The sequence below is a fragment of the Oncorhynchus nerka genome, linkage group LG4 (assembly GCF_034236695.1).
Source record: "Oncorhynchus nerka isolate Pitt River linkage group LG4, Oner_Uvic_2.0, whole genome shotgun sequence".
In the NCBI taxonomy this organism is placed as follows: Eukaryota; Metazoa; Chordata; class Actinopteri; order Salmoniformes; family Salmonidae; genus Oncorhynchus; species Oncorhynchus nerka.
The window spans coordinates 27,093,423-27,121,132 of record NC_088399.1 but is presented as its reverse complement, the minus strand read 5'-3'; the positions used below and the strand labels follow the sequence as shown (position 1 = coordinate 27,121,132).

The following is a 27,710-nucleotide window of genomic DNA, read 5'->3' as shown; positions in this document are numbered from 1 at the left end:
CAGACATCCCAGTTTAACTGATACATGTGTATGCAGACATCCCAGTTTAACTGATAAATGTGTATGCAGACATCCCAGTTTAACTGATACATGTGTATGCAGACATCCCAGTTTAACTGATAAATGTGTATGCAGACATCCCAGTTTAACTGATACATGTGTATGCAGACATCCCAGTTTAACTGATACATGTGTATGCAGACATCCCAGTTTAACTGATACATGTGTATGCAGACATCCCAGTTTAACTGATAAATGTGTATGCAGACATGCCAGTTTAACTGATAAATGTGTATGCAGACATCCCAGTTTAACTGATAAATGTGTATGCAGACATCCCAGTTTAACTGATACATGTGTATGCAGACATCCCCGTTTAACTGATAAATGTGTATGCAGACATCCCAGTTTAACTGATACATGTGTATGCAGACATCCCAGTTTAACTGATACATGTGTATGCAGACATCCCAGTTTAACTGATAAATGTGTATGCAGACATCCCAGTTTAACTGATAAATGTGTATGCAGACATCCCAGTTTAACTGATACATGTGTATGCAGACATCCCAGTTTAACTGATAAATGTGTATGCAGACATCCCAGTTTAACTGATACATGTGTATGCAGACATCCCCGTTTAACTGATAAATGTGTATGCAGACATCCCAGTTTAACTGATACATGTGTATGCAGACATCCCAGTTTAACTGATACATGTGTATGCAGACATCCCAGTTTAACTGATAAATGTGTATGCAGACATCCCAGTTTAACTGATAAATGTGTATGCAGACATCCCAGTTTAACTGATACATGTGTATGCAGACATCCCAGTTTAACTGATACATGTGTATGCAGACATCCCCGTTTAACTGATAAATGTGTATGCAGACATCCCAGTTTAACTGATACATGTGTATGCAGACATCCCAGTTTAACTGATACATGTGTATGCAGACATCCCAGTTTAACTGATAAATGTGTATGCAGACATCCCAGTTTAACTGATAAATGTGTATGCAGACATCCCAGTTTAACTGATACATGTGTATGCAGACATCCCAGTTTAACTGATAAATGTGTATGCAGACATCCCAGTTTAACTGATAAATGTGTATGCAGACATCCCCGTTTAACTGATAAATGTGTATGCAGACATCCCAGTTTAACTGATACATGTGTATGCAGACATCCCAGTTTAACTGATACATGTGTATGCAGACATCCCAGTTTAACTGATAAATGTGTTTGCAGACATCCCAGTTTAACTGATAAATGTGTATGCAGACATCCCAGTTTAACTGATAAATGTGTATGCAGACATCCCCGTTTAACTGATAAATGTGTATGCAGACATCCCCGTTTAACTGATAAATGTGTATGCAGACATCCCCGTTTAACTGATAAATGTGTATGCACACACACACGACCCTAAATTAACCATAAAGCTTTTAACCTTGGACCCTTGAAATCCAAAGTAGCCTGCTTCTAAAAATGGCTCATCAAGTTAATGTGTTATTGGTTTGTTTGATGTGCGATGTGGTTTAATACTCCAAATCAATGTACGAATAATGTAAAGTATTAATACATTCTAATCTAAATGTAAGCATGAACTGGAGGGATTTTTCTTTGATATTACAGTGCTATTTGTGGGAACTCAAGTCTCAAGATCTCAAATCTTATTAAAGTCAATATCAATGTATGGATATTTCAGTGTAATGGTGAACTGGAGTGGCTTTTCTCGTTAGGTTGAGACGTGACTGATGCCGATATCTCCCCCCCCCCCCCCCCACCACCACCACCACCACACACCATCCTCCTAGCATTCTCCCTGACAACAAACCCTGTTTAGTTCTGTATAATTGGACTGATTAGAAAATGAAATGAATTATCAGCTCCAGTGAGTGCTTAATCATGCAGCTCAGTTTTATTACAAAAAAATAGTTTGATACAAATAAATATAGATAACAGCAATGAACATGTATTTAACATACTCTATTGAACACTCGCCTCCGGCCACAGTCCCAAAACGACACACATCGTCTCACAAAATAAATAGAAAGAAACATTCCGTTTTTCAACACCCTTCCTTGTAAAGAACGTGAACCAAAACACCCTGCTATAACACCCTCACGGGTCTGTTTTCACTGGCATTCATATAATCACACCACTTAGACAACAGAAATACGGAATCAAACCAATAGCAGAACTGCCCACAAACACAAAATAACACTTTATTAAGCTTGAGCGCCAGCCACAATTCATTTAACATATAGTGAAGAAAAAAAAACGAATGAGGTAAAAAATAAATCAATCTCTTTAAATTCAAAAAGGAGAACAGAACAGAACGTTATGGCGATCCTCAGGATTGTTTTCTGTAATCAGTCTCATGGTAGATTTGGCAGCCAGTGATGGGTGGTCCCAATTAGCTAGGTGGTATATATAGGAGGTGGAGAGATAGATAGGGAGAGCTCAGCCAGTGAAGCAGAAATCCTCCACACTGTTCACCTTGATCCTCTGCAGCTCCTGCCGGTCCAGCAGCCGGTATTGGAACGCCACCCGGTTGACAAACCTACCGCTGGACACCATTCTCACCACAGTGTTGTCACAACCTATCTTCATCTGGGCTGAAGGATGAGGAAAGGAGAAAGAGAAAAGAAACAGGCAGAAATGAATAACAGGTTGGAGAGTGTGTCAGCAAAAATAAGACTTTCCATTCAACAATGGATCATAAAGATTTACTCTTAGGCTGCGTTTAGACAGGCAACCCTATTCTGATAGTTTTTCAGTAATTGGTCTTTTGACCAATTAGATCAGCTCTGAAAAAGATCTGATGTGAAAAGATCTGATGTGATTGGTCAAAAGACCAATTAGTGGGGGGAAAATATCAGAATTGGGCTGCCTATGTAGGCTTAGATATACAGTATTAGGATGTTGATTGTGTGGGTAGTAAAGCTCTACTCTAGTCAGCATGGTGATGGTGTGGGTAGTAAAGATCTACTCTAGGCAGCATGGTGATGGTGGTGGTGGTGGTGGTGATGCTGATGGTGTGGATAATGGTGTTAGTGATGGTGTGGATGTGGGTGCTGCTCACCGGGGCCGTTGAAGTTGTAGCAGAGGTCAGCTACTGGGAACATCTTAGACGGGTCCATCCCGTTCCCTCCCAGCAGCTCCACAAAGTCCCCTGCTCCAGCACAGCCTGGCATGGACTTCTAGAGAGAAAGATACCAGCTTAATGGTTTAACAAGCATTTTTACTTCCCTTCATATCCTTCTTTTTTCTGTCTTTACAATATCCCAACACACTCTTCTCTGATGGCTCAAAGCATCCCCTCATCATCACTGGGAGCTAACACAAATCTTTCGTTCTTTGGCAGGGTAGTTCACTAAACCACATCCCCTACAACTGCCTAAACATCTAAGCCCCCTTTACTCAAATCTGGACCTTGAAGCCAGAAGCACTGCTCATTCCTTTATTCTTACCCTCTAATCAGGAACTGTTTGATTGAGACCTGTGATGCATGGTGAGTGGAATCTCTGGCCAATCAGTGAGTGGCATTAATCAACCAAATAACAGTGCTGCAGACCTCCTGACTCAGATGTGAGTAGCTCTGTTCTATGTGGTGATGTCCCTGCTCAGGGCTCACCTTGATGGGGAAGTCGTTGAGGTGTCCCAGGCTGAGCTCAGCGATCTTGATCTCCACGGGGTAGATGATGGAGAAGCTGCAGTTCCTGTGCTGCTGGGGTATCACCATGGTGAAGCTGCCCTCTGGTGTCTGGGAGATGATGTTACAGGCTGTGGGGGACGTGGGCGGGGGGGTATGAGTGTCTGTAGACTTTTCATACATGTTGATCTTCATATAGCACAGCATTTATCAATTTACAGTACTTGTGTAAAATTGCTTAGTAAACAAATGCAAAACACACACACACACAAACCCACACGACTTAGAAGTAGGCAGCTTTGTGCTTGGTACGTATGCCAGCTAGAGAACACACACTGCTAGGTGCTTGAAATTCCTTCACTCTCTGTACCATAACAGGTACCCTATCTATTCAGCGTGTTTAGCCAGTAACCAAAAGGTCGCTGGTTTGAATCCCTGGGCCGACTAGGTGAAATATCTGCCGATGTGTCCTTGAGCAAGGCACTTAACCTTTATTACTCCTGTAAGTCGCTCTGGATGAGAGCATCTGCTAAATGACTCAAATGTAGTAATACATCCCTGCTGTGCACCCTTGATCTTAATACTTAGTTGAGATACACATGCTTAGCCACAACTTACTCTGAAATCTCTCACTAACATGATCCAGCGACGATAATATTATTACAGACATTATTGGCATGCATCACTACCCTCGCATTATAAGACTTTTGTACAACCTAAAGTGTTACTAAAGCATTAACACACTACCCTGGCATTATAGCTTGTGATAAAGCATTAACACACTACCCTGGCATTATAGCTTGTGATAAAGCATTAACACACTACCCTGGCATTATAGCTTGTGATAAAGCATTAACACACTACCCTGGCATTATAGCTTGTGATAAAGCATAAAGGCATTATAGCTTGTGATAAAGCATTAACACACTACCCTGGCATTATAGCTTGTGATAAAGCATTAACACACTACCCTGGCATTATAGCTTGTGATAAAGCATTAAAACAGTACATTGGCATCCTGCCCAATGTTAGCACACTTAATGGACGAGGCACTCTGCCAGACAGGCATTAGGTTCTATCATCAATGATAGCTGTTAAAGTACTCCAGCACACACATTTAACTCAGCATGTTTATCTATACATCGAGTCACTATTGTCGGACACTATATTCGGACACTAAGTATATAAGTAAAATCCTCAAGGCCATGAACAGTAAGAATGGCCATCAGGCTGCTGCAGGTTTCTACTCACGGAAAAGGTTGATGGGTTTCCTGACAGTCAGCGTGAAGGAGCTGCCGACGGTGTGAACGCGGAAGAAAACCATTGCAACGTTCTGAGATGACCGTACGGTTCTCCTGACAGTCCCGGAGTCGCAGTAGTCTACGTAGCGTTCCATCAGCGGCAGGGCGTGATCCTGGGAACTAGGGAACTTCTCTCCCTTCATCACCCAGCCATCAAACACCTGGAAGAGGAGAGGGAGAGGGAGAGAGGAGAGGGGAGAGAGGAGAGAGGAGAGGGAGAGAGGAGAGAGGAGAGAGGAGAGAGGAGAGAGGAGAGAGATGTGGACTTAATCAAAACCATTCAATCAAACCCAGTTATCTCTGTAAGCAAAACGGCCAGGATTTCAATAAATGCAGATGAACGACCTGTGCACTGTGATTGACTTTTAAAGGCGATTTCCGTTTAAGCCAGTGTCTTAATCAGGAAGAGACTCTCTGTTATGTCAGTCTGTGTTTAAATCCAGGGTGGGATTTAACTGTAACCTTAGCACGGATTTACAGAGTAAAGTAAGAAAACAACACAGGAAAACACTCTATTTTCCCCCTGGTGACGGAATCTGCTAAGTGGCTATATATTTTAGTGCTAGGCTATTTACAAGTCTGTAATCATCTGCTACTAAGAAAGAGTGTCCCCAGGCTGGGGGTGTGAGGCGAGGGATTAATGCGTGGCTTTGGGTGCTCTCGGCTGGGGAAGAGGACTACTCAGACCTGGGCACAAATTACAACAACAGAATCTGCCAGAAGTTTCATTCTGTCAATGTTCCAGAAATGCCCCTCTATCCCTGGACCTGGTGGTGCTGATGTCAGATAAGGTGATAGCGGGAGTGGAGTATTTGGGACGTACAGTATGTGGGTGTGAAAGAGCTGGTGTGTGTGTGTGTGTGTGTGTGTGTGTGTGTGTGTGTGTGTGTGTGTGTGTGGTTACCTTGATGAAGTCTCCACCTCTGCAGTCGATGTCAACGCTGTCATACTCCACATTGATGACCTGGTTGGGCTCAGCGATGAAGAAAGCAGCACAGCTGAGATGAGGCCGGTCTGCTGTGAAGGTGAACTGACCCTCTGCTGCCACCATGTCCAGACACCCTGACGGAGGGAGAGAAGGAGGAACGTAGGAAGAAGGGAAGGAAGGGGTTAGAGAAGGATAGAGGGAAAGAGGAGCGATAGAGGGAAGAGATAGAGAAGAGGGCGAGAAGGAGAGAAATGGGTGTGGGGGTAACAGAGAGAGGAGGAAAAGAGAGTGGGATATACAGAGACAGAAAGAGAGATGACATTGAAAGGGAGAGAGAAATGGAGACAGGGTTAACATTACATTCTGTGCACAGTGGCGGTTTACATTTTACATTATGAAGTATTTCTGACAAAAATTCATTCAATTAATATGCATTTCTAAATAATGAAGTCGTATTCATCAATCTGCACATTTGGTCATGAAAGCCATAGACAGATTATAATTACGTAAATTAAAATCCCACGTATTATTTTAGATTATTAGTTATTCTCAGAATTCCATACACAATTGATCATTACAAATTCAGAGAATGAAAATATGAAAAACACCTTAATAAAAACACCATTTTAGAAGGTGTGATAATGTCAACAGAAAAATATTGTTTCACAAATCAACCATGTAAATGAAATGGCAAATGTAAATGTAAAATATGACTATGGTGAATAACTTTTTTTAGGAATTTACTTCAGTCAGTTACTTACGGAGAGGTCGGCTGTAAATTAATTCCTCTGGTATTTCTCTTTTGAGTTCTGAATTAAGAAGTGAAAATAATCCTTCTGGAGTGATCTCATTTTCCTGCAAAAAAAAAGAAAGAAAAACATTTAGATAATATTTAGAAAATAAAGTTAAGATCTAATATGGCCAAATGACAGAAATATACCATCAAGCAAGATAACACAAGGGATTAAGTAAATGTTAGTAGCTACAGAATGCATAAATCAAGCCAATATGTTCAAAGACGTCTTGAGTAGCATAGAAGTGCGCAATGTGAACATTAGGCCTACTTTAGTGAGTACAAAAGGTTGCTTTTCTTACACAGAACACATGGCATTAATTTAGCTTTTATTACAAAGTCTAGTAGATTAAACACGTGGGAACGAAACAGGTCAGTAAAAAGTGCCAAGTGCTTCCAGAGGCTTACCTCCATGTACCTGGCGTCTCCCTTGAGAACTGACAGACATAACATAACAAAGAACAGCTGCTCTCGGAAAATCCCCCCCATATTGCTCAGTATCTCTCTCTGGAGTGTCCCTCGCACCTCAAGAACAGAACTGGGGAAAGTCTGGTCCAGTGCTCCAAGCCACACTCCTTTTTATAGGTCGACGCACAGCACGCTTCTCAATAAAAACGCACTCCGTAAAGATCAATTGATACACAGTGCCCCAGATAGCGTGTTTGTGACGAGAGCAAAGGAGGAATCAATAGGCATCACAGTGCGCCTGTGACTCTGTGACTGTCAGATGAGCAGAGAGAGAGAGAGAGAGAGAGAGAGATAACTTTGACAGATGCCTGAGCGCTTAGGACTGTGATAAGCACATACAGTGCATTCGGAAAGCATTCAGACCCCTTGACTTTTTCCACATTTTATTACATTGCAGCCTTATTCTAAAATTGATAGAATTGTTTTTCCCCCTCATCAATCTACACACAATACCCCATAATGACAAAGCAAAAAATAAAAAATAAACTGAAATATCACATCGTATTCAGAACCTTTATACAGTACTTTGTTGAAGCACCTTTGGCAGCAATTACAGCCTCAAGTATTTTTTGGTATGACACTACAAGCTTGGCACACCTGTATTTGCGGAGTTTCTCCCGTTCTCTGCAGATCCTATCAAGCTCCGTCAGGTTGGATGGGGAGCATCGCAGCACAGCTTTTTTCAGGTTTCTCCAGAAATGTTAAATCGGGTAAAAGTTTGGGCTCTGGCTGGGCAACTCAAGGACATTCAGACACTTGTCCCAAAGCCACTCCTGTGTTGAAAAACATGACAGCCTACTTGGAGTTGCCAAAAGGCAAAAGGCACCTAAAGACTCTCAGACTATGAGAAACAAGATTCTCTGATCTGATGAAACCAAGATTGAACTCTTTGGCCTGAATGCCAAGTGTCACGTCTGGAGGCAACCTGGCACCATCCCTACTGTGAAGCATGGTGGTGGCAGCATCATGCTGTGGTGATGTTTTTCAACGGCAGGGAGTGGGAGACCAGTCAGGATTGAGGGAAAGATGGTATACAGAGCAAAGTACAGAGATATCCTTGATGAAAACCTGCTCCAGAGTGCTCAGGACCTCAGATTGTGGTGAAGGTTCACCTCCCAACAGGACAACAACCCTAAGCACACAGCAAAGACAACGCAGAAGTGGTTACGGGACAAGTCCTTGAATGTCCTTGAGTGGCCCAGCCAGAGCAAAGTACGGACAATTCCTTCGGCCTCGTGGCTTGGTTTTTGCTCTGACTTGCACTGTCAACTGTGAGACCTTTTATAGATGTGCGTGTGCCTTACCAAATGATGTCCAATCAATTGAATTTACCACAGGTGGACTACAATCAAGTTGTAGAAACATCTCAGATCAGCTTGTGATTGTATATTATTATTAGTTGTAGTTAAACTAACACAGTTTAGCCAGTCTAGCCATTCTACAAGTAATGTGAGCTGTGTCAGTTTAGCCAGGCCGTCCGAGTTTGACCTCCACCGATCACACCATGCATGTCACTGACTGGTTATCTTCTCAACAGATTTCCATTTTGCCCTGCCGGTCTCCTCACTCCCTCCCATGCCCATCCCTCCAAGCCACTTGGCGCCCCAGGCATTTAGAAAGGTCAGCTCCATCCCAGCGTGACATTTAGTATTTCCTGTACCTGTCCCTCCTGTCCTTCTGTCCTTTCTCTCTCTAAATCAAAACACTGCCAGGGGGTTAAACAATGGCTGGAGTCCTAGCCAACGTCAGCTAGCTTATCCTTGCACCGTGACATCACTGTACTTTTCTGAGACTCATGGTGACTGTTTCCATTGAACCGTTGAAGCTGAGCTGTTTAGCAATACTGAGAAAGTGTGCAGTCCTGGTAGGGTTGGCATGGTTACATGCTATAGCTGGATATGCTACACATGGGATGTATTGTATAACACGGTCAGAGGCTATGTATTGTGCCATGAGTTTATGGAAGGGTCATGATTATCACACTGAGCGTTACACCACATCTCACATTACAGAGGACCAGGGGCCTCAACACCCTAACAGCCTATAGACACCCAGTCCAGAAGACATGTTGTGTGCCTGCCTGAGTTCCTCCCCAGCTCTAGCAGAATGTGACCCAAATTGAACAAGTGATTTAGAGAGGCTTGGGGAGCCTCACTGGGATCCAACACACCGTTGCCGTGGTAAATCATTCTAACTGGTGTTTGGCTTGTTTAATCCTTCTCTCCATTGTTATTAAAGCTGATTTTCTGGAGTGCTGACGCACTTGGCGGGTCCTCGTTGTTGTCTTACCATAAATCACTCCATTCCCTGTGATCTCCTCTCCCTCTGCCGTATGGAGGGAGTGCCAGGCAGAGTACTGGATTGGGATGCTCTGTAAACCCAGGTGAGCCCCGGTCCAAATGTAAATGCATTCCTTATGGAGCTTTGACAGTGGAAAGATTGTTATGTCTTGTTGGGTTTGTCAGGCTCAGTTTAGTTTGGTTGGCTTTGAATTGGTATTTGCTGAGCGTAAGTGGACTTACTTGGAAGCAAAATGATTAATCCCAAGAGGGGTTTGTATCCCAATGTTGAAATGAAATAAAAATTGAGTTGATTAAATCTGGCCCCATGTAAAAACACTGAGTCCACCGCCTCTCTCTGTCTTTATAAAAACATGGTACTCTGGCTGTGTCCTACACAACATAAAAATAAGGGTCCTTGGTGGACTTTCATTGACAAATGCCAAGAGGGCCCTGAGGGGAGCTGATAGTAGAGTAAACAGTTGTTTTTCATAGACTCTGAATGGCCATTTCAAGGTCAATTATGTTGTTAGCATCTATTAGCCATAATTGCTGATGATGCTTCCTCTCTGTCTACCTAGCATGTTTACTGAGAGGTTAGGTACTGTAATTGCTTGCAAGGTCATGTGTTCGATGGGGTACATACACAGCTCCTTAAAATACATCGGATTTTGTATAACCTGTATTCTATGCAGTAGACATTCGAATATTTACTGTATTAAAATATGAAGCATTAAGGGTCAAAAGGAAAATTGACCCTCTTCCATTGAGTACTAGGCCTATTGTGTTTGAAAGCTGACTGAACTGATTTGAACACTCTTGACCTTCTCAAATGAGCTACATTCAGATCCAGCTATCCTCCTCTTTTTGGAGCATTTGGAGTAAATCACTCATCTATGCTGGTAATTTGTCCCATTTCTTGAGAGGAGCCAGGCTAAAGACATGGAAGTGGGTAGGCGTTTCATTGTCCACTTAGGTCAGACATAACTTCCGATGATGTCCTGAATGGACCTCTGATATTAAGTAAGTAAGAGACCAAATGTAATCTGGATGAGCAGCTGTAATACAGTCACCACCAGGAAATGAAATGACAATAGCAGCTCTGCACTTTGGTCCAGTGGGCAAACTCGGGTTGAGTAGCTCTCCACAAATACAGAATATTCCTCATTTTCCTAGACATAGTTTCCATTAGAACAACCTGAGACTATTGGTTTAATCCTAAATCACCCCTGGTATTGACAAGGACCTTACTTTATGGCTCTAAAACAGGGATGGGCAAATGGAGGCCCAGAAGGCCCTCGGATCAGGGCTTTCTTCTGTTAACCACCCCTACCTTGTCACAACACAACTGATTTTCTCAAACACATTAAGAAGGAAAGAAATTCCACAAATTAACTTTTAAGAAGGCACACCTGTTAATTGAAATGCATTCCTCGTGAAGCTGGTTGAGAGAATGCCAAGAGTGTGCAAAGCTGTCATCAATGCAAAGGGTGGCTTCTTGGTGGCTACTTTGTGTTTAACACTTTTTTGGTTACTACATGAATCCAAGTGTGCTATTTCATAGTTTTGATGTCTTCACTATAATTCTACTATGTAAAAATAGTAAAAATAAAGAAAAACCCTTGAATGAGTGTGTGTGTCCAAACTTTTGACTGGTATTGTATATATTTAGTTAGGAACTCAGTCAGGATCTCCACTTACTCATGTGTATAGAATAGTAGAATACACAAGGTGCAATTTAGAAATTTGTTTGAGCATCAGCAGTTCTTCTCTTGTCATGTCATTCACCAATAGTCAGTCAATTACCCCATGTTAGCTACACTGAACGAAAATATAAACACAACATGTAAAGTGTTGGTCCCATGTTTCATGAACTGAAATAAAAGATCCCAGAAATTTCCCATTTGCACAAAAAGCTTATTTCTCTCAAAATGTGGGCACAAATTTGTTTACATCCCTGTAGTGAGCATTTCTCCTTTGCAAAGATAGTCCATCCACTTGACAGGTGTGGCATATCAAGAAGCTGATTAAACAGCATGATTCTTACACAAGTGCACCTTGAGCTGGGAACAAAAAAAGGTCACTAAAATGTACCGTTTTTTTACACAACACAATGCCACAGATGTCTGAAGTTTTGAGGGAATGTGCAATGGGCATGCTTGACTGCAGGAATGTCCACCAGAGCTGTTGCCAGAAATGTTTATGTTTGTTTCTATACCATAAGCCTCATCCAATGTCGTTTTAGAGTATTTGGCTGTACATCCAACCAGCCTCACAACTGCAGACCACACCAGCCCAGGACCTCCACATCCAGCTTCTTCACCTTCAGGATCGACTGAGACCAGCCACCCGGACAGCTGAAGAAACTGTGGGTTTGCACAACCAAAGAATTTCTGCACAAACTGTCAGGAACCGTCCCAGGGAAGCTGCATGCTCGTAGTCCTCACCAGGGTCTTCACCTGACTGCAGTTTGGCGTCGTAACTGACTTCATCGGGCAAATGCTCACCTTCGATGGCCACTGGCACTCTGGAGAATTGTGATCTTCACGGATGAATCCCGGTTTCAACAGTACTGGGCAGATGGCAGACAGTGTGTATGGAGTTGTGTGTGCAGTTTGCTGCTGTCAATGTTATGAACAGAGTGCCCCATGGTGCACAGAGATACCGTGACGAGATCCTGAGGCCCATTGTCGTGCCATTCATCCACCGCCATCGCATCATGTGTACACAAATCTGTACACAAATCCTGGAAGCTGAAAATGTCCTTCCATGGCCTGCAAACTCACCAGACATGTCACCCATTGAGCATGCTCTGGATCAACGTGTACGACAGTGTGTTCCAGGTCCCGCCAATATTCAGCAACTTCGCACATCTATTGCAGAGGAGTGAGACAACATTCCACAAGCCACAATCAACAGCCTGATCCACTCTATGCAAAGGAAATGTGCGCGCTGCATGACAAATGGTGGGCACCAGATACAGACAATTTTTCTGATCCACGCTCCTACCTTTTTTTTAAGGAACTGCATCTGTGACCAACAGATGCATATCTGTATTCCCAGTTATGTGAAATCCATAGATTAAGGCCTAATTAACTTATTTCAATTGACTGATTTCCTCATATGAACTGGAACTCAATCTTTGAAATTATTGCATGTTGTGTTTATATATATGTTTGTGTAATTGTTTTATTTATTGATAAGTTAGTTTAGCGGCCAGCTATCTAAACTTTGATTTTGTTAGTCAGTCTCACTCAGATATCATATTAAAACCGCAAACATTTCTCTCCACCTAATGATTGTGTAGAACTGCAGGAGATTAGCTGTAAAACAGCTCTAATTTTCCTCTTCGCCCCATGGCAAAAGGAGTAGAATTGCATGCAATTAGTTATAAATTAGCTTAATCTTCTCTCCTCCCATGGGAAAATGGAAACATTTTTTCTACACCCAGTGGCAAAATGTTTTGAATTGCATGAAATTAACTCTAAAATTATTTGTTTCTATTTCTGCTGTCATGAGGGGTGCCACAATTTTTTTTAAACTGAAAATACCTTATTTACATAAGTATTCAGACCCTTTGCTATGAGACTACAAATTGAGCTGGGGTGCATCCTGTTTCCATTGATCATCCTTGAGCTGTTCCTACAACTTGATTGGAGTCCACCTGTGGTAAATTCAATTCAATTGATTGGACCTGACACAAACCAAGCCATGAAGTCGAAGGAATTGTCCGTAGAGCTCCGAGACAGGATTCTGTCGAGGCACAGATATGGGAAGAGTACCAAAAAATTTCTGCAGCATTGAAGGTCGCCAAGAACACAGTGGCCTCCATCATTCTTAAATGGAAGAAGTTTAGAACCACCAAGACTCTTCCTAGAGCTGGCCGCCTGGCTAAACTAAGCAATCGGGGGAGAAGGGCCTTGGTCAGGGAGGTGACCAAGATCTCGATGGTCACTCTGACAGAGCTCTGTTGAGATAGGAGAACTTTCCCAAAAGACAACCATCTCTGCAGCAGGAATGGCTTCAGTACAAGTCTCTGGATGTCCTTGATGTCCAGTCAGAGCCCGGACCTGAACCCAATCAAAAATCTCTGGAGAGACCTAAAAATAGCTGTGCAGCAATGCTCCCCATCCAATCTGACATAGCTTGAGAGGATCTGCAGAGAAGAATGGGAGAAACTCCCCAAATACAGGTGTGCCAAGCTTGTAGCGTCATACCCAAGACTTGAGGCTGTAACCGCTACTGAAGGTGCTTCAACAAAGTACTGAGTACTTTGTAGGGTCTTTATAGTTATGTAAATGTGATATCATTTTTTAAATATATATATAAATTAGCAAACATTTTAAAATGTTTTTGCTTTGTCATTATGGAGTATTGTGTGTAGATTGATGGGGGAAAAAAACAATTTAATACATTTTCAAATAATGTAACAAAATGTGGAAAAAGTCAAGGGGTCTGAATACCTCCCGAATGCACTGTATGTATGGATGTGGGTACACAGACCCTCGAGCAACTGTGGCCCCTCATGATGAGTTAGGATTATTTGTGGCCCCCACCCCCATCAAAGTTGCCCATCCCTGCTCTAAACAACACTATATAGTTATCTTCAAACCAAGGCGATTGGAAGAGAAATGCAACAATCACGTCCTGCAAAATCTACCAAGACAATACAACACATCCACTATGAGTCCACACACCATGATCCAGAAGACTATCCCCCCTCACTCTCTACTCTCTCCTATAATATACTATCTATCTCATGATATTGTATCCTGTCTCATACGATGAAGGAGTAGGAGGAAAGCATGGAGGTCAAAAACACAGTTCATTTATTTCATATGTCTCTTTCCCTTGTCCACCTCACCGAAACGATAGGGTTTCAACAAGAGGTGAGAGCAGGGGGAGGTGAGAGCAGGGGGAGGCGAGAGCAGGGGGAGGTGAGAGCAGGGGGGGAGGCGAGAGCAGGGGGAGGCGAGAGCAAGGGGAGGCGAGAGCAAGGGGAGGCGAGAGCAGGGGGAGGCGAGAGCAGTGGGAGGCGGGAGCAGGGGGAGGCGAGAGCAGTGGGAGGCGGGAGCAGGGGGAGGCGAGCTGCTCAGTCTTCAATGGAGAGAGACCCACACACAGAGTGCGTGTTTGCGTCGTAACAATAGCAGATCTTATCAGGGCATATAGATCTTGATAAATTAGCAGAGATGGGTATTTTGACAATTTGTAGTATTGTGACATTGAACGAAGCTCAGGGCAGGATAAGTATAACCAATGTGTTCCCTTTGTCACAGTATTACTAGACAAACAGCATAGATTTCATGCTGGAAGTGTGTTTAGGAGCAATCAGGACATATGACTATAGTTCAATATTATATAACCTTTAGTCATCTCTCTACAGTGACAAGTTGTGATTAACATTATCATGTTAGATATATAATTACTCATCACCTCAATTTTAATTATCAACACAAACAAAGTCTGCTGTTTTCCCCTACATGTACATTTCTGCATATTTCAAACACACATCACCAAGCTACCTTGTATTGGTTCTGGAAAAGACAACCCCCAGAGTTCAATTCATTAGAAAAGAGAACTCCTCCAAACCCTCTGGCTTGGACACTCTCACTCTACTTGGTATATTTGGAATATATTGAGGAACTCAAAGGAAATGTCCAGAGAACTGAAAACAAGATTGATGCAGTTCATTAATAGGTTCTACTGGACTCATTCAAGGTTGTTTAGAGTTAAGCGCAGGGATATTCCAGAGTCTTGGAGATGCAGGGAGAGTGATGGCACTCTGGTTCACCTTTCATGGTTGTGCTTAAAAGTGCAAGACTTCCGGGCAACCGGTCATGAAAACATAACATTTATTATTGGTGACGATATTCAACTTTCTCCCAGACAGTATAATCTGGGTGAGTCCTGACCTTTGTACGATGCTCCTGTGTGGCTCAGTCAGTAGAATATGGTGCTTGCAACACAAAGGGTTGTGGGTTCGAGACCTGCTGGGGCTACCCATACATCTGTATGTACAAATAACTAAGTTGCTTTGGATAAAAGTGTCTACGAAATGGCCAGTATAGTATGATCTCCCTGCTTCTGATGCAAACTGGGTGTGGAAAATGTGTGGTTCTCCCTGCTAGGTACTGTACCAGCATATGAGAAACTTTCTTCCTCATTTATCAATGATGTGGAGAAATAGTATTTGAAATGGGGTAAATATCTAGTGGTTCATGAGACCTCAGTGAAAATGGAGTGTTACATTTAAGCCATAACGTTAAACCTAACCCTCTTCCTGTGTTCTAGAATATTGGTTGATGTATTTCTCCTATTCCCTCTGCCAGTGTAATTTGATTAGCCAGTGATTTTATTTGAGTGTTTTTTTTTTCCTTTTCTTTTACAGGTAGTGAGTTAATTGGTATTTGTTGGGTCCTATTACTTTGTATTTGTTGTATTCTGTTGTTTCTATATAAAAAGCTGAAAATGTCAAGAAAATATTGGCCATAAAAACAAGATAACTCAAGCTTACATCCGCCCATGTCGATGTTGGACGTTGTGGATGAAAGATGCCCAGCCAGTGTTCGTGCCTTATCCTGCAGGGCAGATAAAAGATGTGGTCCACTGTCAGGTACGTTACACATCCACACCTCTCCCTTTATCAACTCCTATGGCTGCTTACTGATACACTGTAATCTGACACATCACATTTAAACAAGAACAGTTAAACTTTTCACTTACCCCTACTGACACACACACACACGCACACGATGGCCCAATAAAACTTCACACCTCGCCCCTAATCTCCCCTAACCCAGATGATACTCTGACGTCATAGAGTTCTGGAACACTGCAGGGGACAACAGACACACACACACTCTACTCACACCATGCGCAGTTAAACTATGATCATAGCGCTCTCTATTAAGATGTGATTGATGAACATCAACACAAATGTGTTAAATGAGTTTTGGACATGGCCGCTCACACACACAACACAAACAAAAACTATATGTTATTTAAGATTTAAGTTGTGTTAGTGAGTGACAATCGGGGCTTGATATCTATTAATTAACTAAATGGGGTGCAAAAACAGGAAGACGTTACTTAAAAGATGTTCCTTACACAGGGGGATGGGCTGAACGTGTGTCCGTGTGCATGTATCCATGTGTGTATAGGCCTTCCAGCTCTGATGGACAGGTCTAGTAATTGATCATAAGCAATCTGTTGCAAACACCCTCGTGTCCCTGTGGCTCTGGATGACTCCTTCTAGGTTACTGTAGGACACTGTAGGAGAGGCTCACATTATTACAACATTGTGAAATACACGTATGGTAGTCGCTCTGCAGGTGTGTTGAAGAAAATAGTTCAAACGACAATAAACTCCCTCCCACACACTGTCCACACACAGTATCACTTATTTACTGTGCTGATGTTTCTGCCTTTCCACCTTCGTCAGAACATTAGCACCAACAATAAGTGATGTTTTGTGAACTCCTATGTTTGAGAGCATGACACAGAGAACAAAAGAACACGAGGTTCAGAACAAGGTGGGTAACTGAGGATAAAAGTGATGGAAATCCAATACATCTACAGTACATTGTTAGGTTCTAAATTAAACCTAGTAAAAGTCACGGACCAGGTTTATTCACCCATTGGGTCATACAGCTGCATACTGGTATTTAACCCTTTCTCCTATGCTGAGCTCCACCTTACACATCTGAACAGGCAATACACCTCTGGTGCTAACCAGAAGATTAGTTCTTCCTCACTTCATCTAACCTGACCTATGCTCCAAATTGCTCACTCCTCCCCAACTTCTCGTCCAATTGATCTCTGATGTCTTACAATGGGGCGGCAGGGTAGCCTAGTGGTTAGACAATGGATTGATAACCAAAAGGTTGCAAGTTCAAACCCCTGAGCTGACAAGGTACAAATCTGTCATTCTACCCCTGAACAGACCAGTTAACCCACTGTTCCTAGGCTGTCATTGAAAATAAGAATTTGTTCTTAACTGACTTGCCTAGTTAAATAAAGGTTAAATAAATAAATAACATATCCTGGTCAAATGTAAACATTCTACATCCCCCTCTCTCCTTTGGTGACATGAATAAGGATATTTCATATTTTCAAGTTTAAAAGTCAGAATCCAACAGCGTACAGTGCCGTCGGAAAGTATTCAGACTCCACATGTTGTTAGGTTACAGCCTTATTCTAAAATTTATTAAATCTTTTTTTTTCTTGTGCTACACACAATACCCATAATGACAAAGCAAAAACAGTTGTCGAAATGTTTGTTAATTTAATCAAAAATTTTAAAAACTGAAATATTACATTTACATACATGTACATACATTCATAGTTGAAGTCGGAAGTTTACATGCACCTTAACCAAATACATTTAAACTCAGTTACTTTGGTCCGTTCATCTTTGCCTCGATCCTGACTAGTCTCCCAGTCCCTGCCGCTGAAAAACATCCCTACAGCATAATTCTGCCACCAACATGCTTCACCGTAGGGATGGTGCCAGGTTTCTTCCATATGTGACACTTGGCATTCAGGCCAAAGAGTTCAATCTTGGTTCCATCAGACCAGAGAAACTTGTTTCTCATGAGGAGTGGCTTCCGCCTGGCCTGATTGGTGGAGTGCTGCAGAGATGGTTGTCCTTTCGGAAGTTTCTCCCATCTCCACAAAGGAACTCTAGAGCTCTGTTAGAGTGACCATTGGGTTCTTGGTCACCTCCCAGACCAAGGCCCTTCTCCCCCAATTGCTCAGTTTAGCCGGGTGGCCAGCTCTAGGAAGAGTCTTGGTGGATCCAAACTTCTTCCATTTAAGAATCATCGACGCCACTGTGTTCTCAACGACCTACAGTGCTGCAGAAATGTTTTGGTACCCTTCCCCAGATCTGTGCCTTGACACAATCCTGTCTCTGGGCTCTACAGACAATTCCTTCGACCTCATGGCTTGGTTTTTGTACTGACATGCATTGTCAACTGTGAGACCTTATATAGACACGTGGGGGCCTTTCCAAATCATGTCCAATCAATTGAATTTACCACAGGTGGACTGAGCTCAGTTTTGAGTCTTATAGCAAAGGGTCTTGAACACTTATGTAAAAAAGGTATTTCTGGGCCTCCCGAGTGGCGCAGTGGTCTAAGGCACTGCATTGCAGTGCTAGCTGTGCCACTAGATATACTGGTTTGAGTCCAGGCTCTGTTGCAGCTGGCTGTGACCAGGCAGTGTACAACTGGCCCAGCGTCGTCCGGGTTAGGGGAGGGCTTGGTCTGCCAGGATGTCCTTGTCCCATCGCGCTCTAGCTACTCCTGTGGCGGGCCAAGCACATGCACGCTGACACAGTCGCCAGGTGTACGGTGTTTCCTCCGACACATTGATGTGGCTGGCTTCTGGGTTAAGCGGGATTGTATCAAGAAGAAGAAGCAGTGCGGCTTGGCTTGGTCGTGTTTCAGAGGACGCAGGGCTCTCGACCTTCACCTCTCCCAAATCCGTACGGGAGTTGCAGTGATGGGACAAGACTGTAACTACCAATTGGGGAGAGAAATGGGTAATTTAAAAAATATATAATATAATAAAAAAATGAAAGATATTTCTGTTTTTAATAGATTTGTAAAAATGTCAAAACCTGTTTTTGCTTTGTCATTATGGGGTAATGTGTGTAGATTGAGGATTTTATTTATTTAATCCATTTTAGAATAAAACTGTAACGTAACAAAATGTGGAAAAAGTCAAGGGGTCTGAATAATTTCCGAAGGCACTGTATATCTTTTACAGTGCATTATTTCAATTACAGCATATCGGATGACTGTCATTCATATTCCATTCATCGAGCTCAATGTAACATCGATAGGTTTAGGCTACTAAATTATACAAAAATTATACCAATCATGAGGTTCCTACAACCTAGCCAATGAATGAAAGTTTACAACATGGTGCACAGATCAAGAGAAATTTGAGTAATCAAGGTGACAGATATTGACACATTCAATACCACCTTGCACTCTCTTGCCTGCATCTAGCTGATCTAGGGTGTAATCATTAGTCCACTATCAGGAAAACAACCTCACACTCAACATGAATAAAACAAAGGAGATGATCGTGGACTTCAGGAAACAGCAGAGGGAGCACCCCCCTATCCACATCGACGGGACAGTAGTGGAAAAGGTGGAAAGTTTTAAGTTCCTCTGAGTACACGTCACGGACAAACTGAAATGGTCCACCCACACAAACAGCGTGGTGAAGAAGGCGCAACAGTGCCTCTTCAACCTCAGGAGGCTGAAGAAATTTGGCTTGTCACTGAAAACACTCACAAACTTTTACAGATGCACAATCGAGAGCATCCTGTCGGGCTGTATCACCGCCCGGTACGGCAACTGCTCCGCCCACAACCGTAAGGCTCTCCAGAGGGTAGTGAGGTCTGCACAACGCATCACCGGGGGCAAACTACCTGCCCTCCAAGACACCTACACCACCCGATGTCACAGGAAGGCCAAAAAGATCATCAAGGACAACAACCACCTGAGCCACTGCCTGTTCATCCCGCTATCATCCAGAAGGCGAGGTCAGTACAGGTGCATCAAAGCAGGGACCGAGAGACTGAAAAACAGCTTCTATCTCAAGCCATCAGACTGTTAAACAGCCATCACTAACATTGAGTGGCTGCTGCCAACATACTGACTCAAATCTCTAGCCACTTTAATAAAAAAAAATTGATGTAATAAATGTATCACTAGTCACTTTAAACAATGCAACTTTATATAATGTTTACATACCCTACATTACTCATCTTATATGTATATACTGTACTCTATACCATGTACTGCATCTTGCCTATGGCGTTCGGCCATCACTCATCCATATATTTATATGTACATATTCTTATTCATTCCTTTACACTTGTGTGTATAAGGTATTTGTTGTGAAATTGTTAGATTACTTGTTAGATATAACTGCACGGTCGGAACTAGAAGCACAAGCATTTCGCCACACTCGCATTAACATCTGCTAACCATGTGTATGCGACCAATAAAATTGGATTTGAGTTGCAAACGAGAGTTTCTATTGGACAAATTATGGTATGTTTATCCCCGTTTTGTTCCGTGTGCATCCGTTTAAGAAATGTTTTTCAACAGAATCGACGGAATGAGTACTCTTCTGATCACATACAAACACAGTTCTCTTTCATAGCAACATACAAACAGCATGATCCCTTTGATCGTTGTATAATTCCTTGTCGCATCTACGAGCTCTCCTCCTTTCACCTTAACCCTTTGCTTATGGACTTCAGTGCACAGCATATCAGCTGTCTGTGACCAGGCGGAAAAAAAACTTTCCAAGCAAAACTTTCATATCATAAACGCTAACCTCTACACACAACCTACATTTTTGTAACCATATTAATGTCATAGTCAACATAGCTACTAGAACTAACGTGTTAGTAAACCTGCTACAATCATGCAGTACAGTCAGCAGCAAGCAGTTTAGTAGTTACATCGATGGGCCTGGGTGGCAATAAATTAATGAAACCAAAAGCTTACCTTGACTTGGATGAGTTCCAGTGTTGGATAGCCTTAGCCAGCTAGCAAACATTAGCATCCCTCTCCGTTTGAGTCGGGTGTTTGCGTAGGCTAAACTAGCTAGCTGCATTCACTAGTGAGTGAAAGTGAAAAATAAAATATAACAAAATATAGCTAGCTTTCTCTTTCATGCTTCTCCTTAATTTTTGAAGAAATTAATGTGTTCAAAACTGTTCAACTATTGTCTTTCTCTCTCTTTGAGTCAACTACTCACCACATTTTATGCACTACAATGCTAGCTAGCTGTAGCTTATGCTTTCAGTACTAGATTCATACTCTGATCCTTTGATTGGGTGGACATGTTGGTTCCTGCTGTAAGAGGTCTGATAGGTTGGTCCTCCAAAAGTTGTCATAATTACTGTGTAAGACTACGGAAGGAGATGAGAACCACAAGCCTCCTAGGTTTTGTATTGAAGTCAATGTACCCAGAGAAGGACGGAAACTAGCTGTCCTCCGTGCTGTTGAGGCTACTGTAGAACTTCATTGCGAAACAGTATGTTTTAAACAATGATTTGGTGACATGAATATATTTAGTATAGTTCAATCTAAAAACCTTCACTGAGGGGCCTCCACTGATCTTTACTTATACAGCTATTATTATTATTATTCTTTTTATATATTTTTTCATATAATATTTATTTTCACAATGAATTAAAGATGAAATATAAAGACATTGTACATTTTCCCCTTTTTGTCCCCCCCCTAGAATGTCTCCAAACTAATTTAAAAAGAAAGGCAAAGTAATTGAGTTACATATCAGAAAACAAATCAAAAGTATTCAACAATGTTACTTCAATACAAGCAAAAATGTAATAGCCTAACAATTTCAAGAGATTAGGTGATCCAATAGGGCTATAGCAGTAATCTCAAGGAAGGAAATGGGGCAAAGAGTGGAGGAAGTGTTTGGAGCTGTTCAAAATAGGATATCATCGGGTCCCAGGTGGAGTAGAAGTAGTTGGTTGACCCTCGAACGGTATAATACATTTGTTCTAATTTTAGGAACAGCATCAGATCTTTGAGCCAAAGAGAGGCTAAGAGAGGATTGATAGAATTCCAATCAAATAAGATCCTTCTGCAGGACAACAGGGAGGCAAAGGCAATGGCATCCAGCTGTGTATTGGTCAGAGAACGATTGTTGTTTGGTTTGGTTTAAATATAGTGGACCAATAATCTATAGTGGACCAGAACATCTGGGTCAAGTCCGCCAAGAGGCCTTTATCCCTGTCACATGTACCATCAATATTTGGGTAGAATTTCTGACAATCTGGCCTTACTGAAATGGATATGGTGAAGTATCTTAAACTGTATAATGCTGAGCCTGACACAAGAGGAGCTTCCATTTACCCTAAGTAGGCACCATTCCAGACTTCATCAATGATCCCTCCACCAAGTTCCCCTTCCCACTCAGATCGGATTTTATTGAGTGACAGGTTATCAAGTGGCATGATTATCTCAAAAATACGAGATGAGTCCCTTTAGCTAAAAAGGTGTTTTCAAAAGGGCAACCAGACCCAATCCGGGTGATAGAATTGGAAAGGATGGGCTTTGAGTGTGAATAAACTGGCAGATTTGGAAATAGCTAAATTAACTTGAATGGAGTAGATTAAATTTGATAGCGAGGTCTTCTAAATTGTCAAAGGTGCCATCAATATATAGGTAATTAAACTTAGTAAGGCCATTCCTCTGCTACAGCCTGAAAGCTGAATCCAGTTTGTCTGGAAGGAAGAGTTGATTATTACTTATAGGACCTTGAATAGAGAAATCACAGGATTTAAAATGTTGATGGAATTGAGTCCAAATTTTAAGAGTATTGACAACAATTGGATTGGATGTGTAATGTGAAGCTGAAAGAGGGAGGTTGGAGGTGTCTAAGGCTGACAAAGAGGAGGAGAAACTTATGTTTGACACTAGTCAGTTTCTGGGGTGCGAAGCCAGTAAATATTATTGTGTATATTCGCTGCCCAGTAATAATAGATAAAGTTAGGAAGGGCTAGTCCTCCGTGGGTTCTATCTCTCGGGAGGAATGCTTTACGTATGTTTGGATTCCCACCACCCAATAAAAAAAGCTACTCTTATCCACTGAAGTGAAAAAATACTTTGGTAAAAAAAGAGGGAGACATGGTAACAAGAACAGAAATCTGGGCAATACATTCATCTTAATACAATTCACTTTACCAGCTAAAGTAAAATGGAGAATACTCCATCTCTGAAAGTCCATTTTTGTCATCATGGAGGGAAGACAAGGTATGGGTGATATTGATCCCTAAGAATTTAAAGCTAGACTTTGGACATACGAAATGAAATAGTATCCTGTGGGATTTGTAATGCTAATTCAAAGTAAGGCTAGGTAGGTCCACTACCTCAGGGACACACACTTCAGGGTCTAAGATATATAAAAGCAAGTCATCTGCATACAAGGAAACTTTGTGTTCCAGTCCCCATCTGTAGATATCATGTATTGAGGGTGTGACCTTTAGCATAATAGAAAGGGGTTCTATTGCCAGGACAAATAACAGAGGGGACATTGGACATCTCTGGCATGTGGCCCTTGATAATGGGAAATACTGTGAACGAAGTTTGTTTGTAAGTACTGATTCCTTGGGTGATGAGTACAACAGTCGGACCCAGGAAATTAAGTTTGCACCAAAGCCAAATTTTCCCAGTACAGAGAATAAATATTCCCATTCTACCCTGTCAAAATCATTTCTCCGCATCTAAAGAGATAACTACTTCGGAACGTCCAAAGGTGCAGGAGAGTGTATGACATTAAGCAGACGTCGAATGTTAGAAAAGGAGTGGCGACCCTTAATAAATGCTGTCTGAGACCTTGATATGTCTGTCATAGTGGATTCTATTTGAGAGGCAAGCAATTTCGCTAATATTTTTACATCTGCTTTTGAAAGTGAGATCGGTCTGTATGAGCCACACTTAGATACATATTTGCCGGGTTTTAACACAACTGTGATCGACGCCTCTGTCAGGGTTGGTCCAGGGCATTTTCAAACATTTCAAGCAGGTGGGGCACCAGTTTGGCAGAAAACTCATTGTAGAATTCGATTGTGTAGCCATCTGGGCCAGAGGATTTCCCACTTTGCATTGCTGTAATTGAATTAATAAAGCTACTCTAACTGTAAAGGTTGATCAATTTCCCCTCTCTTCTCTGTACTAATGGTAGGAGTTTCAAGAAAATCATTCAGTAATTAATTGTCTTCAGGTGATTCTGACGTGTAAAGGTCAGATTTTTTTAAGGTATTATTGATTTCAGTAGGACTAACTGTTAAGACACTGTTAAGACACTGTTAAGACACTGTTAAGACACCAGAGGTGTTGTGAATTTGAGGGATCAGCTGTGAGGCAGATTTACACTTGAGTTGATGAGCTAGAAGTAGACCAGTCTTTTCTTCATGTTCGTAAATAAAACCTTGTGCGCGGAATAAACTGCTGCTCAGCCTTATCTGTGGATAGTAAATTGTACTGAGTTTGAAGATTCAAATCAAATGTTGTTTGTCACATGCGCCAAATACAACAGGTGTAGATCTTACAGTGAAATGCTTACTTACAAGCTGTTAACCCAACAATCAAAATAAGAGTAGCGAGGCTATATAGAGGGTGTACCGGTACAGTCAATGTGCAGGGGCACAGGTTAGTTGGGGTAATTGAGGTAATATGTACATGTAGGTAGAGTTAAAGTGACTATGCATGACGCCTGGTATTAAAAACCAATCCCATTCATTATGTTGATATTCATTATACAGCTGACAGCTTACAGCTTATTCAGAGAAGCTGACACCTTACCAAGATGAACTGCCTCAGGCGTTTGGACTCTGGAGAGCATAGTGCTAGACAGGAACACAAGTCTCACATCTCCCAATTGGGTCACACACACACTAAACACACACCTCCCACAGCCCAGTGTCAATAAAGACGACAGCCGTGTGTCAAAGTCTCCTGACAGACAGAGCAGATTGATTTGACTCCGGCTCAGTGCCCTTCATCAGAATACAGCCCAAGCCCACTGGATGCCCCACCCAGGGCGGTTGGTAACATGGCTTCCCATCAGGGAGCTGCTGTCACCAGTGTGTGTGTGTGTGTGTGTGTGTGTGTGTGTGTGTGTGTGTGTGTGTGTGTGTGTGTGTGTGTGTGTATAGTGCATTCGGAAAGTATTCAGACCACTTGACTTGTTCCACATTTTGTTATGTTACAGCCTTATTCTACAATGGATTCAATAGTTTTTTCTCTCTTATCAATCTACACAAAATACCCCATAATGACAAAGCAAAAACAGGGTTTTAGAAATTTGTGCAAATGTATTAAAAATAAAAAACTGAAATATATTTACATTAGTATTCAGACCATTTGATCAGTACTTTGTTGAAGCACCTTTGGTAGAGATTACAGCCACGAGTCTTCTTGGGTATGATCCTACAAGCTGTATCTGGGAGAGCATACAGGTCACAGTGGTGGGTAGTGTATGGGGTTTTGGTGACAAAACAGATGGCACAGTGATAGGCTACATACAGTTTGCTGAGTAGAGTGTTGGGGGCTATTTTGTCAATGGCATCGCCGAAGTCAAGGATCGGTAGGATAGTCAGTTTTACGGGGGTATGTTTGGCAGCATGAGTGAAGGAGGGGGCTTTGTTGTGAAATAGGAATTCTAGATTTAATTTAGCATTGGAGATGCTTAATGTGAGTCTAGACGGAGAGTTTACAGTCTAACCAGACACCTAGGTATTTGTAGTTGTCCACATATTCTAGGTCAGAACCGTCCAGAGTAGTGATGCTAGTCGGGCGGGAGGGTGCGGGCAGCAATCGGTTGAAGAGCATTTAAAAGCATCTAAAAGCAGTTGGAGGACACGGAAGGAGTGTTGCATGGCGGTGGAGCTCGTTTGGAGGTTTGTTAGCAGTGTCCAGAGAAGGGACAGATGTATACAAAATGGTGTGGTCTGTGTAGAGGTGGATCAGCAGATATATACAGTGGGGCAAAAAAGTATTTAGTCAGCCACCAATTGTGCAAGTTCTCCCACTTTAAAAAATAGGAGAGAGGCCTGTAATTTTCATCATAGGTACACTTCAACTATGACAGACAAAATTAGAAAAAAAATCCAGAAAATTAGATTGTAGAATTTTTAATGAATTTATGAATTTATTTGCAAATGATGGTGGAAAGTTTATCTTAATACTTTGTTATTTACCCTTTGGTGGCAATGACAGAGGTCAAACGTTTTCTGTAAGTCTTCACAAGGTTTTCACACACTGTTGCTGGTATTTTGGCCCATTCCTCTATGCAGATCTCCTCTAGAGCAGTGATGTTTTGGGGCTGTTGCTGGGCAACACGGACTTTCAACTCCCTCCAAAGATTTTTTATGGGGTTGAGATCTGAAGACTGGCTAGGCCACACCAGGACCTTGTAATGCTTCTTACGAAGCCACTTCTTCGTTGCCCAGGCGGTGTGTTTGGGATCATTGTCATGCTGAAAGACCCAGCCACGTTTCATCTTCAATGCCCTTGCTGATGGAAGGAGGTTTTCACTCAAAATCTCACGATACATGGCTCCATTCATTCTGTCCTTTACACGGATCAGTCGTCCTGGTCCCTTTGCAGAAAAACAGCCCCAAAGCATGATGTTTCCACCCGCATGATGTTTCCATGTTTCACAGTAGGTATGGTGTTCTTTGGATGCAACTCAGCATTCTTTGTCCTCCAAACACGACGAGTTGAGTTTTTACCAAAAAGTTATATTTTGGTTTCATCTGACCATATGACATTCTCCCAATCTTCTTCTGGATCATCCAAATGCTCTCTAGCAAACTTCAGACGGGCCTGGACACTGGCTTAAGCAGGGGGACACGTCTGGCACTGCAGGATTTGAGTCCCTGGCGGCGTAGTGTGTTACTGATGGTAGGCTTTGTTACTTTGGTCCCAGCTCTCTGCAGGTCATTCATTAGGTCCCCCTGTGTGGTTCTGGGATTTTTGCTGACTGTTCTTATGATCATTTTGACCCCACGGGGTGAGATCTTGCGTTGAGCCCCAGATCGAGGGAGATTATCAGTGGTCTTGTATGTCTTCCATTTCCTAATAATTGCTCCCACAGTTGATTTCTTCAAACCAAGCTGCTTATCTATTGCAGATTCAGTCTTCCCAGCCTGCTGCAGGTCTACAATTTTATTTCTGGTGTCCTTTGACAGCTCTTTGGTCTTGGCCATAGTGGAGTTTGGAATGTGACTGTTTGAGGTTGTGGACAGGTGTCTTTTATACTGATAACAAGTTCAAACAGGTGCCATTAATACAGGTAACGAGTGGAGGATAGAGGAGCCTCTTAAAGAAGAAGTTACAGGTCTGTGAGAGCCAGAAATCTTGCTTGTTTGTAGGTGACCAAATACTTATTTTCCACCATAATTTGCAAATAAATTCATAAAAAATCCTACAATGTGATTTTCTGGATTTTTTTTTCTCATTTTGTCTGTCATAATTGAAGTGTACATATGATGAAAATTACAGGCCTCTCTCATCTTTTTAAGTGGGAGAAGTTGCACAATTGGTGGCTGACTAAATACTTGTTTACCACACTGTATATAGAGAAAAGACTCAGCACTCGGAATTGAACCCTGTGGCATCCCCATAGAGACTGCCAGATGTCCGGACAACAGGCCCTCCGATTTGATACACTGAACTCTGTCTGAGAAGTAGTTGGTGAACCA

At 42.1% G+C, this 27,710-nt stretch overlaps 1 protein-coding gene across 4 annotated transcripts; it reads right to left on the bottom strand.

The window, feature by feature from the left end:
• Nucleotides 1-1,899: 1,899 nt before the first annotated feature.
• LOC115121913 (corticotropin-releasing factor-binding protein-like) lies at nt 1,900-21,344 on the bottom strand. 4 transcript variants are annotated; one of them, XM_065017411.1, is made up of 8 exons: nt 20,974-21,344; nt 15,954-16,017; nt 6,658-6,751; nt 5,873-6,030; nt 4,919-5,129; nt 3,650-3,798; nt 3,098-3,215; nt 1,900-2,630 (listed from the first exon to the last, which is right to left on the bottom strand). In XM_065017411.1, exons 4-8 carry the CDS (start codon nt 6,017-6,019, stop codon nt 2,476-2,478), a joined length of 780 nt encoding a protein of 259 aa, XP_064873483.1. In that variant the 5' UTR covers nt 6,020-6,030; nt 6,658-6,751; nt 15,954-16,017; nt 20,974-21,344; the 3' UTR covers nt 1,900-2,475. The 4 variants fall into 4 exon arrangements, with proteins under 4 accessions (XP_064873483.1, XP_029506921.1, XP_029506920.1 ...); XM_029651061.2 differs by lacking the exon at nt 15,954-16,017; XM_029651060.2 differs by lacking the exons at nt 15,954-16,017; nt 20,974-21,344 and adding an exon at nt 7,098-7,732 and having other exon boundaries at nt 3,098-3,212.
• Between the last annotated feature and the right edge of the window lie 6,366 nt (nt 21,345-27,710).

Coding starts and splice junctions, on each gene's coding strand:
- LOC115121913 (XM_029651059.2), bottom strand. CDS start 7,178: ATGGGGGGGATTTTCCGAGAGCAGCTGTTCTTTGTTATGTTATGTCTG. Junction 5,130..5,872: donor GAGGTGGAGACTTCATCAAG/GTAACCACACAC, acceptor CTCCTCTTCCAG/GTGTTTGATGGCTGGGTGAT. Junction 3,799..4,918: donor GAAACCCATCAACCTTTTCC/GTGAGTAGAAAC, acceptor CGTCCCCCACAG/CCTGTAACATCATCTCCCAG.